Source organism: Eimeria mitis, genomic scaffold, assembly GCF_000499745.2.
Source record: "Eimeria mitis Houghton genomic scaffold, Emh_scaff545, whole genome shotgun sequence".
Taxonomy (NCBI): domain Eukaryota; phylum Apicomplexa; class Conoidasida; order Eucoccidiorida; family Eimeriidae; genus Eimeria; species Eimeria mitis.
Window position 1 is genome coordinate 1 of NW_013573721.1, and position 14209 is coordinate 14209.

Here is a 14209-nt window from a genome sequence, read left to right on the forward strand (position 1 = left end):
ACCAGAAGCGAACCCCCAAAACAGGAGGGCTGATGCATACTACAGATTAGTTGTGGAGGCACTTTCCGAGTAAGAGTATCTTTTGATATTCTCATCAAACAGTCAACCCCGCCTCCTCTTGCACACACGTCAATCGTGGTCTACTCTCAGTTGAGGAGGCGACCCACTGCTGGGCACCTCGTTGCATTTGTACACGTGTAACGCTTGCACGTCATATAGCAGGAAGTGCCTTTACAGCTGTAACGAATCACGAAAAACACCGTCTTTGTCAACTGTCCAGAAATGACCGGCGCTGCGATTCGTAGACAATGGAAGAGTTCAATGTTTCTGGAGGTGTACTTTTCTCGTGAAAGTGCACCGGCAATGTTACGATTGCGATTGACATCTTGTGTATTAGAAGGTCGAGCAGCGATCGATAAGCAACTGTAACACTTTTCCGGAGCGCATACGGACTTTGCACCTTTATCCTGTCACTAGCAAGCGGAAAAGCTACGGCATGGTTCTAACAAACTAAACGCGGGAAGCTGTTGGTAGACAGTTATAGACAGAGGTATCAATATCATTGGTGAGCAGATGTCGCAAAGTGGGCTCGGTGCTTGCACTTCGATGGTTCATAGCAAGCTTTCACACTGTAGAGAGGCAATAGGCCTCTAGAGGGAACTAGGGGGGTGAAATGGAGGACTTTGCTGAAGGCGTGGAGTACATACACAACAGATAGGAAGAATACCAGTTTTATTACCTTACCTGAGTGGGAAGGATTTGATGTCGAAAAATTCCAGAAGTAGGGCCTAAGGTATTGGCCCTCCGGTTACAAGCCCCACACAAAAAGGATTAAGCATCTAGAACAAGCAGCACACGTGGAGAATCCAGTATTCGGAAAGCTGGGGGGACGTGCCGGGGGCATGCCTGCTTCTCTTGCAGCAAACAGGACAGGACGTCTCGATATTGTAGACGTATAGAGGGAACTAATGATTAACTACTGTTGAGTGTGGATAGGCCTTGCAGCAGAGCCTTGCAGCAGGGGCTGCAACAAGTTGTAGCGCAACAGATGAAAGGCCGTGTAGTCTGCCTGCACAGGCAGCCTTCACATGGGGTTGGTAGGTTGGGTGTAAGCAAATACAGACGTTCTACAAGTGAACCAGAGGTAAAGCATGCAGCAAAGGAAGCTTCCCTGAAACTTCCATGTGTGCACGCGTGAGGCTGGCTTGTATCACCAGCCGCAGCGAGGTGCGCTGCAACCCCATTCCATGCTGCCTCCTCCCCGCAACACCCAGGCCCCGAGCTCAACGCCTAGGACGCCTGAGGACAGGTGAAGGAGGTCAGCTTCCCTTGGGAAACTCTTACTTTAAGTCTTTACCTACATTGTAGCTCGCTTCTGTCCTTGATTTAGAGAGCAAGCGTCGTCGGCCGACCCTCCCCCAAGCCAAACCTTGGGACTGGTGAGGTAAACCGCTCTTGAGTAATTCTTATCTTAAGCTTTTTGACTCTGTAGGAGCTCGGGACAGTCCTCGGCTAAGGTGGAGGAGTCGGGCTGCTGAACAGCTCGTTCCGACGACTATCTCTTCCAAATATATGTGAGGCGCAGCCACGCATCCCCCGAACAATATGATCCTTCACCATTTGCCCCACTCAAAATTTATGTACTTCCGCTTGCTAATAAACCTATACTGCTTCTTTCTAAGATCCAGCATATATGTGTTTGCCTGGCTACCTGGCTGGCGGGTCTCTAGCCGATGAGATAGAGGGGAGTGTTGGAGTGAAAAGGCCTATAAATTATTCTCACAGAAATAGAAAACAAGGAAAAAGAGAAGGAGATGAAATTTATAGCTATACCGTGCATATTTCAGTACATATTTCAATGCGTGGGGCGTGACTCTAGCAACACCACCGGGCTACTGTGGAGTGCTGCGGCGGAGCTTCATCTCAGAGGCGAGTTTGTCTGAAATAGGCCCCACNCACCGGGCTACTGTGGAGTGCTGCGGCGGAGCTTCATCTCAGAGGCGAGTTTGTCTGAAATAGGCCCCACGAAAAATCTTAAACCTCAAACAATCTGTTTAGTCGCTCAAATATGCTTTGAATCCAAGTGTGTCTTTTAGGGGAAACTTGACTGATCAGCGGCGCGTTCAGCCTGAGCGATAGGTCGACAGGCACCCCACCTGACACCGCCGGTCAGGCCGGCTGATGAACGGCACAGGTGTATCAACGTAGAGTTACATTTAAAAATAAATTTCTCTGAAGACTCTTGCTACAATTACAGGTAAGGGATACTTTTTTTGCACCCTATTAAGCCCCTTTCCGTGTGCGCCTTCTGTGCATCGGCCCAACACGATGTCACCAACAAAGCCTGCACTGATCCTCTGTTGTTTCGAAAGTTGTGCATGAAATACAGCAAGTATCCAAATACTTTCTTTTGTATAAGTATTTAAGTATCATATTTCACTCTGCTTCCACCAGCATGCATGAGAATCCCCATGTGTTTCTCAGTTCTCGCCGAGGCTTCGGCTCCTGTGTGCCGTCGAAATTCTTTTATGCACTGATTGTGGGACTTTCGGTTTCAGGTTTATACATCTTTAAAGATGGCAATCAAGGGGCTCGTTGTTGTTGCCTTTGCGGCAGCATTGGCTGTCCGCGCTGAGCCGGAGGCTCCCAGTCGGTGTCCAAACGGCGAAGTTCGTTTCGAGGGCCGCGCGACTTTTGAGGAGAGTGATCGGCCTGAGACCCTCTCAAAGGATGCAGTGTTGACTATTGATGTTTCAGAGGAAGCGGCATCGGGGGAGGAACCGAAGACGCCTATTTACACGCACACGGTCCCACTTGAGTCGTACACCCCAGACGCGGAGATCCCCTACGCCTTCTGCGTTGATCTTCAGAACTTGGACGCAAAGAAGATCTCTCTCAAGGCTCGCGTCAGTGACCCCGAGGCCGAGGCCAAGGTGGAATGCATCGGGGAGACTGTCGTTACAGCCGGAAGCGACACCTACGAAGCAGATCTGACTCTTGCAAAGGTTGACGGCGCCACCAGCAGCAGCAACGAGCCCTCGGTGGCAGATTGCAACTTCGCGCAACTCTCAGATGATGTCACAGGTGTTGCCGTAAAGGCCACAGTGCAGATCGGGGCCCCCAGGACGCTGCCTAAGCCAACTTATCTGGTGGTTACTCTCAGGGAGACCGACTCGGAGACAGGCGAACCCGAGGTGATTTCGTTGTTTTCTGGAGACATCAGTGGAATCTATGAGCCTGAAAGACCCGTTCCCGCCTTCCTCTGCGCTAAAGTGTCAACAAATGCAGACGAACATCCCAAATATACACTCGAAGCATCTGTACACCTGGGCTGGGATGGATATGCACACCCTAACGATGATGAACGCAGCCTTAGAAAGGGAGACCTCGTCACCAGGAAGCCTATTGAGGTGCCCATTACCCCTGATCAACACGATTACACCGTCAATGTTACGGTTAAGCCCTACAACCCTTCCGCTTGACTTCACTGCATGCGCTGTACAGCTGAGCTGTATATAGACTGCGAACGTGCAGCATCAAGCGCAGGCAACTCCGCAGAGCCCCGCAGCCACACCGTGGCAGGTCAATCACTTTCCTCTCGACAAACCCTAAACTTCTAAGGTTTCAGCTGAAGAGCTGCCGGGGACCAACTAAGAGTAGCCATGAATATTCTTAGCTGCTGGTACAGATTCTTTCCCCGTGGTTAACTGCATGCGTATATATGTCCATTAGGGGCACGCCGTGTATCCTAACTCAACGTAAACTACGTGCAAAATGAGAACATGAGTATCGAACTGCATATAAAGTATCTGAACACGACTGGCGGTGCAAGGAATCGCCAAACGTAGATGATAGATGCGTCGCAGTGCAGCAGCTTCGGGTGCATGTGCACCGCCTGAATGTCGAAAATATGTAGTCTTATCGGAGTGAAAGTGCAGACAGAGAGACAATTAAAAACTAATAAACACTTCAAGGTAAGTATTGCAAGGAAATGTCCCCCGACGTTCGCTGCCGCCGGAACTACCAGCTGGAGACCGGCAACAGGCGAAACGACAGAGGGAGTAAGTTAAGAAAAAAAATAAGAGTTGCAAATAAAACAAGGATAGTAAAAGCAATTAATGTAACGTCCTCGATCGTTTCAGATTCGAACGAATGCCCGACACCTCCCCGGAGTAGCTGCGGTCCTCCACAGGGCGCATTTCCTGACGAAGTGACTGAAAGGCCACAACAAACAAGCTCGAAATAAAATCGAAAAAGTAAGGCCAAGATTATAAACCATTAGACAAACATGTCTGCACTGAGGCATGCGGCAGTAAATATTTAAATGCAACGTCAAACGGGAGAACGCCAACGCAAGGCAACCCATTTCTTTGACCCAGGAAGGGAAATAAAAACAGGAAGAAAGCAATTTCAACTACCTTGTTTCCCATTTTATAAAAACACCAGACGGATTTGGACTGTTCCGGACTTACCTTCAGCTTTTTTGTCTTCTGTTGGTATTTCATTCTGTTGTGCACGCGCGCATTTCCCTCGAACTTCTTCCGTTTTCGCACCAGTCCTCTATTTGTTTTCATCTCTCGCGTTATGCCTGCGCCACCACAGCAGCACACGTTGCGTCACAGAGTTATAGTTGCAAGATCTTCCTTCTTGTTTTAAAAGGCCAACAAACACTCATACGTGTTGGCGAGAACTGCATGCATACACTCCTCCTCGCGGATGAAAGTCTTCGAACTCTAAACCCCTGCGACTTCCAACGCAACTCGCAAGCCCTAAAACCTATACTGTAGAGATCCGACCGCTGCTAAACCCTAAACCGTACACCGTAGAGTCGTGACCGCTGCTTACGCCCCCCACCCAAACACATCAGCAGAAGAAGAACAGCGTGAGTTATGAAGCAGAGCAGATACAACAAACCGGCCCCCTCCCCCCTCCACCCGCCCAAACCCTAAAACCTAAACTCTAGACCACAGAAACGCGATCGCTGCTTACGCCTCTGTCCGTCAACTTCTTCATCAATGTGGGGCACGGGCACTTCAGCCTTTTCCTGCATTCGCTGCTTCCTCTCCGATTTCCTCTTCTTCGTTTCTTCCACTAGCGCTGCAAACTCTTCGTCTTCACTTTCCTCCCCCGCAGGCATTCTTGGGTTTTGTCTGCAGACAGAAGCAGAGCTGTTATTGAACAAGGTCTAGCCTGGCACGTTTGCACTTTTTTGTCACGAGACGAGCGTGAAAGGAACATGCGTAATGCGGCTGTGTTCCAGTCAGGCAAACACAGAAAGGCAGCAGAGGGCAACTCGCGTGGTCATGGCAGAGGGATCAGTAGAGACCCAGGGCTCACTTGTGGATATCTTTTGTATTGCGTCTGCTCAGATGCTGCAGGTTCTGCTGTCTTGCGATGATGAGTTTCTCTGCCTGTGCTTTGTGCGTTTTCGCTGCTTCTTCTGCTGCTTGTTTGGCTGCATTGAGGTAGTGTCCGAGGACACCTCTTGCCTTCATTCTTTTGCCCTTATTTGAGCGCAAACCCAACTCATCGTCCCCGTCCTCCTCCCCTACCAGCGGCTGTTCGTAGAACACCGCCAAATCCTCTAAGGTTGAACCCACCGCAGCTGCAGCGCGCCTCTCAAACTGCGCGCGCTGTGCGGCTTGAGCTGCACAGGGAGAACAGCCAGAAAACTTGAACACTAGAAAGCAGCAAACAACTCGGTGCATGATTGTTCGCTACGTATAGAATGAAGAGGTGCATCAAACATATCCCGGAAACAGACCCATACGCGGGCATTCAGCCTCGTCAGGCCATCGCATTAAAAGCCTCGCAGTTGTGCACAGCTGCCCAACTTCGGTAAACTGCATCATCACGAGCAAAAGAACTGGTAAACTCATGAGCACGAGAAAACAAGGAGAAAAGAAAACAACACATGTCGCAGCAAAAGCACCGATTCAATCATCGCAGGGGATTGGTTTGTCGAAGCTATAGCCTTTCATGCGAGTAGAAAAAAAGGCGAACAATACCTTTTCTTTCCTTTTTGGAAAGTGAGCGACGCATGAGCTCAAACTGTTCTTCGTCTTCCTCCCCAGCCCCCCCATGCAGGAGCCCGGCCTCCCGCGCCGCAGCTCTGTGCGCCTGCGCTGCTAGGAACCGTTCAATCCCGATTTCTTCTGGCGCATCGCTCGTCATCTCCCTAACCGCTCGAACCATCTCGCTCTTCTTCAGCCGTTCCGCAGCCCGCTGCAGTTCGCGAGAGGCGCGTGTCTGCGCAGACACCTGAACACAAACAGGAAGCAAACAAGAAGTCGCAATGGTTGCTTGTTGCCTATCTGAAGGATTTCCATGCAATTTGCCAGAGGATGTAAAAACAGCTGAAAAACGAGGAGGAAAGGAGTGAGTTTAGGGCACAGTTGTACTTTGTCGCCGGTGTATTCCATTAAGACCATTTTAGGCGGTTTGTATGGTGTGCTGCCTTTCGCGTCCTCCTCAGCTCCTGATCCGCCGCTCTCTGTACTCTCCTCCTCACCCGACAACATCCCATCCTGCTGCTGCTCGTCATCGGATTCCCCCACTGCAGCAAACGAGTCAGGCCGGGCCCGCGGCGCCGCGGCTGCACCGGCGTGGAGACCTGTACATACACCAGAAACAGGTGGCCAACCAGGGTGCAAACCACGGCAAAAAGCGTAGACATAATTAGCATTTCACTATTTACAATTAGGGCAAGTCGGCTGTGGCACACGGCATAGCCGCGAGCAGCCAAAGGCCCTTTCCCTGAGCCGCGTGTTGCAACTAAGTGATACAGTGGGGACAGCACAGTTACAGCAGAAACCACACAACTAATGTAACGGACTCAATACACTCGGGATCGTGCATCCTTCATGACTAACAAACAACTACCAGTTGCAACTTAACGCAGAGGCAGAGAGATGAGGATGCGGTGATACACTTATATATCCAATTATACAAATACATTCTGACAGAAATATTGGTATACGTGTATATATAAACTCAGAGACAAAGATCATGAGAAGTTTTCTATTACCTCCGTCGGCAAGAAGCCTCTCTAGCTGAGGCTTGAGGGCCGCCTCTATGGGCCGCAGCTTCTGCAGCAGCAGCCGGGATTCAATGAGTCTTTCTACTACCGGGTGGCTCGCCACCGGCACCCCGTGGGCCTTCAGCACGATGTAGTAACTCAAATAGCTCAAGTAGGAAAGCAGCAGTTGGTTCTTCGCGTCCAGCAGAGAAACGCCCTGAGAGCAAGCAGACAGAAAAATTACGGCAGAAGAATGACAACGAACTGCGGCAAAGACCCCCCCGAGTATATATCAAACACTAAAATTTAAATCCTAAACCTTTGTGAAAGTTGTGCCTTTTCGGTGGCAAAGCTGTGAAGGTGATCATTACGGAGCTCCTCAGCTGTCTGTACACCTGACGCACCTCCTTCGTGAGGAAGTTTTTGCGTTTTGCAAGAGCGACGAGTGGCTCCACTTTGTTGTTTATTTCCTTGAGGGCGTCTTGGAGTTCCTTTAGCAACCCGTGCAGCTCGGGATGTGCAGTTGCAACAATTTGCTTCAACTCCTCTTCACCCAGCCCGGCAGCAACCGCCTGCGGCTTCTGCTGCTGCTGGTGCTCCGCTGAAGCAGAGAAGCCATCTAATATCGCCTCCACCTCCTGCAGGCAGAAATGAAATCAACAAGTACACAAATGGCATTACAAGAAACCACCCCACAAGCGTCTGTACACTCCAACCCCTCAACCTCAACACAACCGAAAATCCATGAGCCGTCACTGCTGCAAAGAAACCATATTTCCTCTTCAACCGAAAAAGTGCCGAAGGCGCGGCATGTGCCTCCTATTCAAGTTGGTTGCAGCTGCACTGCATCCCTTATAACAAGTAAAACGCTTGCAACAGCACTTGCAAGAGGGCCGCGCGTTGCTCACCGCATCTAGTCTGGCTTTCCACAGCATTTCTTGCTCTGTTCCCTCCTTGCCTTGAGCACCTTGCTGCAGCGCTTGCTGTTGCTGCTCCTTTAAGCCCAGCGTCTTGTGTTGCAGGGCGAGCAGCTGCTGCAGGGCCTCAATAGATCGGGCGTCTGCCCCGAAATCCGCTTCTGTCATTCCCTCAACGTCCTCCACCTCTGCCACGCGCACAGCCTCCGCCATCTTTTCCTTCATTTCCTCTTCATCGTCGCTGCTTTCACCGCTGCTGCTATCTCCGTAAAAGTCCTTCGCCCGGCGACCCCACGCAGTCCTACTTTCTTCTTCGCCGCTGCTGTCTGTACACCGCAGAGAAGCACACATAACCTCCGTTGCACACCTCACCCTCACTGGGAGCATTAGAGAGAATGGATAGACTGACTGTTGAACCGGGCATATTTTAAGAAAAATAGCAGCAGCACTAACCGCTGCAGTCACGGTACAGCAAGATTTCCTCGCAACTTCCTAAAGGAGCCCAACAGACCCGGGGAGGGCTGGAAACAGAAGCGAACTGACGATGGACGAATACGTGTGAATGGGACAATTGAAAAAGGCAAGGGGGCAGAAAACAATTGCCGTTACCTGAGGATGCATCGTCAGCCTCCTCTTGGTCTGAGCCGGATTCCTGCGAATTACTTTCGGCGTCGTCATCGCTTTCCTCTTCTTCTTCGCTGGTCGCATCTTCAGCCCCCTCAAGGCCCATTTCACGCAACATAGCGCTTTCATCTTCACTCGAGTTGTCGTTCCTGCCTTCTCCGTCTAGCGGAAGGAAGTCATCCGAACCATCAGAGAGATACGCCCCCTCTCCAGCCGCAGAGTAGCCCTCTTTGGCATCTCCTTTACCAGCAGAAGAGCCGCGAGGATTCGCCGCAGTCCCGCGGCTTCCTCCCCTCTTCGCCTTCGCCATTGAAGGAATACGGGCGGAAGCGCTTCAAACAATGAAGACGGAACACGGACGGAATGCGGGCGATGCACGGGCCGCGGGAGGCCACAGGTGAATAAACGTCGATAAGTATTAACTAAACTGATTCAATAGCAATTATCGGCATGCTCTGTAGGCTTCATGAACTATAAACTGGAACTCGATGCACTGCACAGTCCAGTGACATCGACAGCCGTTGCAGTAACACGGAAGATGTCCGATCTAAGCAAAAGTAACACGTAAAAGGCCCAAATAGAATGTACAATCCACATAAAATCCTATTTAAATATCCTTCTACGAAAATTAAACCAAACCGACCCGTGTTTACTACGCAGAAGGTCAGGAAGGGTAGGTGACTGCGGGGCCGCAACAAGGAGAAACCGCGTCCGTTAGTTGCGAGTTCATGAGCATTTTTCAACAGTTGCTGGCATTATTCACCTCTTGAAAACAGTAATGCGAACGATGAAAGGCGGAAGAAGAGAAGAGAAAAACCAAACGCATGCAGGATGAAATGCCAGCAGCCCCACTGTAGTGTAGTAGTATACCAATTTGCAACCCAGTAGATCTGCAGTAGAGAAAGCGACAGAAAGTTGTGAGCTGCCTATACTTCATATCACTTAACTCAATAGAAACATCATTAAATTTGAATTCGACGAAGTTTCGTAAACTGGCACAGTTAGGTAATTGTTTGTATATCCCCAAGCCTTCTGCTAGGGAGCAGCTTCTAGTGCCGAGCAATACAATGCGCACGTTGTATTGATTGCGTTAGACAGCAACCGTATCTTACAGGGTATATCATTAAGTATTGAACGTTTCCGCTACATTTGTCTCAGTTAGAAGAGTCTTATACTGCGGAAAACCGTAGCAGCCATCGGGTAGCGCGCTAGGAAAGCGCAGACGACTAACATGAGCAGGAAGCTGGAAAGGGGAACTACCAGGGGGGATAAACGGGGAATCCCAAAGGGAAACAAGCACGGAACCAGAACTTTGTTTCTCATTTTTTATGGTTGACACATTCCCGATCCTTATTTTTTCAACATACCACGCTTTTAGCAATTGTCCTGGGCTGGCATGTTGAGTGTAGTGCTAGCCCACAGGTCCCCGCTGGGTATTTTTGGGACGAGTTGTAAACATCTATTAATTTTATAAACTACTAAGTTAAAACACGATTACGTATCTCACAATTATCGTTATATTCTCTTTCCTTACGTTCGTCTGTCGAATCCTACACTATCTAGGTGACTCCAGCCTGCCCAGGGCACTACAATCGGGGGCCGCTCCGGTGTGATCTCTATTCCCTCTCCCCTCGTATTCTCTGCTTTCAGCGACCGGCTCTCTTCATCGGGTGCGGCGGATCTGGGTCCGAGCTCGATGGATTCCAGTGTAGAAGCGCGTTTCGGTGGCGCTGGTCCAGTTCAAGAGGGACGGACTAGCTCGGTGCCCCAGCTAGCCCACTTTCTCTCTCAGGGCCCCAAAACATTGATGATGGTGGCCTACACCCTTCCTCATTCAATGCCTATGCTCAGGGACGCACCCTTTAACTTCTCACCGTTTACTAACTATGCGCATCAGCGTCCCACCGCCCCGGTTCCCTCGTATAAAGAATAGAGACCTCCACCTATTCCGGAGGAATCGGGTGAGCACATGTCAGATTTCCTTAAGCCGGCAGAGGAGGCGCCCACGCGAGTCGGCTACCCGTTCAGCCACTGGGGAAACCACCTCATCCAATATCACCTGGAGGGTCCCGCCCGCATGGCGTGGATGGTGCTGTACAATAGGGAATTCGGCGTTTCTAACCGGTCAACGCTTAAAAGGGTGTTATTCGCCCCGTTCCCAGACGGGGCAATGGAACACGCACGACGAATATATCGTGTCCGTTGGACCGTGAACATGAAGCGTTACAAAATGGACTTTGTCACCTGTCACCAATCAGGGCCGGCGCCTCCCGCCGCCGAGCTTGTCTACAAGCTGGGTGGCGCGAGGCAACAGCCCTTCTCCTGAGAAATCTCCATTCGAGCACAATTTGCGTCTTAGGCTAGTAGCACCCCCAACGACACCCATGGAGGCTTCTGGATACTTGCAGCCCGCATAGCAGGGCCCTCCTCCCCAGGCTGTTTAAATTACATATATATATATATATATNATATATATATATATATATTAAATGTATGCATATACATGTTGTATATACGTATATATACGCATACATTTACATCATATATGTTGCAGAAAAGTAGTGCAGATTCTGTACATTGCTATGGGGGAAAACCTCGGGGATATTAGGTGAAGCGCCAGCAATCTGAACTGCAAACGAATGTCACGATTATATGCGTCTCCCTGTAACTATAGTAATCTATACTTAACAAAAACATTGTTGAAATATTTGTTTGCCTCCTCGCACGGGGAGCAGCCTGCAACCACTTGCCGGCTGGCCCCTGCATCGGAGGACAAAATTCGGGAGGACGTGTTCAGTTTGCCCTCCCTCAAACCCGTAGTAGCAAACGGGGGGCCTCAGCACTCTAACATAAACAGAGTCTGCCTGCCTGCGATCGTCTCTTCCCAACCGGGAACGCATCCCGCCAAGATATCGGCGCTCCCAAGTCTGCAGCGAGGCGCTCTGTCTCGTCGACAAAGCGCTTTTTTTCTGCTGCAGCAATCGTAGGTTGAGAGAAACACATGAAAACCACAGCAGGCAAAGAGCTAGCCGCCATTTGCTGCTGCAGAAAGAACGAAAGGAAGTAAGAAACATAGACCTGCTGATCTGCAGCACTCAGACGCCCTGGCAGCCGAGCCGCTGCAGCGAATCTACTGCCCCAAAGAGAGAGCAGCCTCAAAATACCTCAACACAGCAGCTGTCTCGTCCGTTCTCCTTCTAGTACTATTATATATAAACTAGCAGATATTGCAGTCTTTTGCAAATAATAAAAGTCGAGCGACTGTTTCTGTATGCGTGCGACGGTTTAGCCGCAGAAACTGTTGACGTACATCTGAGCAGCNGGTGCCACATAGGTCTTGATTAAAATGTCACTCGCCGCAAGTTGGCCAGCCTTGATGAGGTACGCGACTCCCTCATGAATTCTGTTTTCTTCTGCCTGTCTTCTAACGATGGGTTCTGAAGAGAAGAGCGCCTCTGCTGAAGCAGCAGTTAGGTATTCGCTGCTTGCAGCTCTGCTGCGTACTGCCAGCAGCAGCTTCATGAGACTGTCCTTCAGGGCGGGATCAGCTCCCAGCTCGTCGTTCACCACCGCTGTCTCCCACATATCCACCGCCTTTACCTGCTTCCGCCTTGCTTGCATGTGCTGCTGAAACCGCACAGCCATCTCCTCTGTGTATCCCCCCGAGTGCCCGGGTCGGGCGTCTTCAATGGCGAGTTTCGTCTCGACTGCTGTGTTCTCCAAACAGGCCAAGTCCATGGCCATCATGAGGCGGAGTGTTTCCTCGCTCTTGTTGTATGTGTTTTCGAACAGAGAAGGGGACATATCTGCAACCCGGTCCAAAGCAGCAAGAAACTCCTCACGAGAACTGTCCCAGTCAGGGCCCCGCACGGATAACAGCAGGCCGTGGTCGCCAGTGTGTTTCAGCGCGAGGAATGACTCGTGCAGGTCCCGCGTTATAGGCAGCTGGACTGCTTCTTGGGAATCCTGTGCAGGAGCATCCGGACCCCCGGCCGCCGCTGGATCCTGGTCGTGACGCGGCGGATGCTCTGCCGCATCGGGCTCATGCATCGGCAGTAGGTCGAATGGATGCTGATGCCGCCCGCCCTGCATCCTGTGCAGTTTGAACACTGCAATAGGTATACTGATAGACAGTAAAAGCAGGCCGAGAATAGCGACTGCTGTCATTCGTCCTGTTACCCCCTCCCCCAGTCCCCATGATGAACTGATAGACCTCTTGTATCGTGTGGCACGCGCACGCCTTTCTTCGCGAGCATCAGAAGCCTGAGGTAACTCCTCGCTGGAGTTCCCCTCTGTCCTCAGCTCCTTGTCGCTTATTGCGAGGTTGTTTCCCGTCGGGGAACCCGGGCGACCAGCGGAGACATCTCGCTTCGCAACGGTTACAATCGGTCCCGCTGGCATCGTTTCTAACGCCATTTTGCCTTTGATACTCCTTTATATGGCTACAAAGAGCAGGTTAATCCCCAGCGAACGAACAAGAGAAACGGCGTCCTCCTCCGGCGCACCGCCATGCCCAACGCTCTCTAGTGGGGAACGGATTCCGCGAAACAACGGCATTCACAGAGCGTCAGAGTTCCCTAAAACAACAAAACAGAAAATCCATTTAAAGCATCTGCTTCGTCGGGCCTTGCTCTTCATGGCAGCTGCTCGAAACGCAAATCAGCCCCATGGAAGGTTCGTTGCTTTCCTGTGGATCCCAGCCAGGTGGGGAGCTGTGGGGAAAGACAAGTTAAACGCTTCAGCTACCACAATGATTTTGATTTTTTAGTGAAGAGATCCCCTTGAATAGGACGAATAGCCAGCGGAGGAACTACAGGCAGTCATGCAAAAGCTGTAACACGGGTGTAAGAGTAGCTCCGTCGCTTGTATGCTCAAATGAGCCGAATCCGTACACAAACATTTCAGGGCTTGTTTTACACATTCTAGTGAACTGCTCAGGGAAAGGTGCATTAAATTGCGCTCGTTTGATCGATGGAGGCCGCAGCAGAACTTCGGAGCAAGCCGGTTGTATCTCGACACATATTTCAGCGGCGCAAGTCGCTGCTGTCGTAGCAATGCTTTCTTTGCGTTACAAGTCCAGACGNCGACACATATTTCAGCGGCGCAAGTCGCTGCTGTCGTAGCAATGCTTTCTTTGCGTTACAAGTCCAGACGAGTCGAACCGAGGGGAAGGCCCCTATCGACTGTACGTACAGCTGGTCACTTACTGGGGCAGAAGGCGCAGCACCACGATCCTTCTGCAGACTTCGCAGTTCGTAATCAATCGAGCGATACATCACAGCAGACCGCAAGTGCTCCAGCTAAGCAGCATCAGCAGCAGCAGCGGCAGGCGGCTGTTGACACTGTGTGTGCACCTGATGCTGCACCGAGGGCTGCACATGGCTCCGTCGGGGAGAGCCCACACGGCAGTAAGAGCAAGAAGAAGAAGAAGAAGCAGAAGAGGCATTCAACTGGAGAAGACCGAGGAGACGGCGAGAGGGGCATGAAACGCATGCGTTTGAACTCGGAAACGAAGACAAACTCGAACCAACTGGCAGCCCAGGAAATCAACTGTGAGGAGTTACCTCCTTCTCAGGTGAGGGGGAAGAAAGCGGACCATTGCAAACAGCAGCAGCAAACGCAGCAGCAAAAGCTACAGCAGCAGGAGCGG

At 50.9% G+C, this 14209-nt stretch overlaps 5 protein-coding genes across 5 annotated transcripts in view; 3 read left to right on the forward strand and 2 right to left on the reverse strand.

Moving 5' to 3' along the window:
* Window positions 1–2576: 2576 nt before the first annotated feature.
* On the forward strand, window positions 2577–3482 carry EMH_0015770 (uncharacterized protein; the record flags this gene model as incomplete). The annotated part of the gene is made up of 1 exon (XM_013500477.1): window positions 2577–3482. The coding sequence occupies one exon, from the start codon at window positions 2577–2579 to the stop codon at window positions 3480–3482; it is 906 nt and encodes a 301-aa protein (XP_013355931.1).
* A 633-nt stretch (window positions 3483–4115) lies between these two features.
* On the reverse strand, window positions 4116–8869 carry EMH_0015780 (uncharacterized protein; the record flags this gene model as incomplete). Its single annotated transcript, XM_013500478.1, has 10 exons — window positions 4116–4214; window positions 4473–4588; window positions 4990–5150; window positions 5338–5647; window positions 6009–6261; window positions 6402–6613; window positions 7028–7235; window positions 7423–7656; window positions 7927–8261; window positions 8545–8869. 10 exons carry the CDS (start codon window positions 8867–8869, stop codon window positions 4116–4118), a joined length of 2253 nt encoding a protein of 750 aa, XP_013355932.1.
* A 1659-nt stretch (window positions 8870–10528) lies between these two features.
* Window positions 10529–10885, forward strand: EMH_0015790 (uncharacterized protein; the record flags this gene model as incomplete). Its single annotated transcript, XM_013500479.1, has 1 exon — window positions 10529–10885. The coding sequence occupies one exon, from the start codon at window positions 10529–10531 to the stop codon at window positions 10883–10885; it is 357 nt and encodes a 118-aa protein (XP_013355933.1).
* A 959-nt stretch (window positions 10886–11844) lies between these two features.
* EMH_0015810 (uncharacterized protein) lies at window positions 11845–12975 on the reverse strand (the record flags this gene model as incomplete). Its single annotated transcript, XM_013500480.1, is given in 2 exon segments — window positions 11845–11878; window positions 11882–12975. Coding segments are annotated over 2 exon segments (1128 nt in total).
* Window positions 12976–13684: 709 nt separating this feature from the next.
* The window catches only part of EMH_0015820 (uncharacterized protein), a gene marked incomplete at both ends in the record, with an annotated part of 3032 nt that continues 2507 nt past the window's right edge, over window positions 13685–14209 (forward strand). The window contains one exon of the mRNA XM_013500481.1: window positions 13685–14134. Within this exon, the coding sequence (XP_013355935.1) occupies window positions 13685–14134 (450 nt within the window). The remainder of the gene's footprint in view (window positions 14135–14209) is intronic.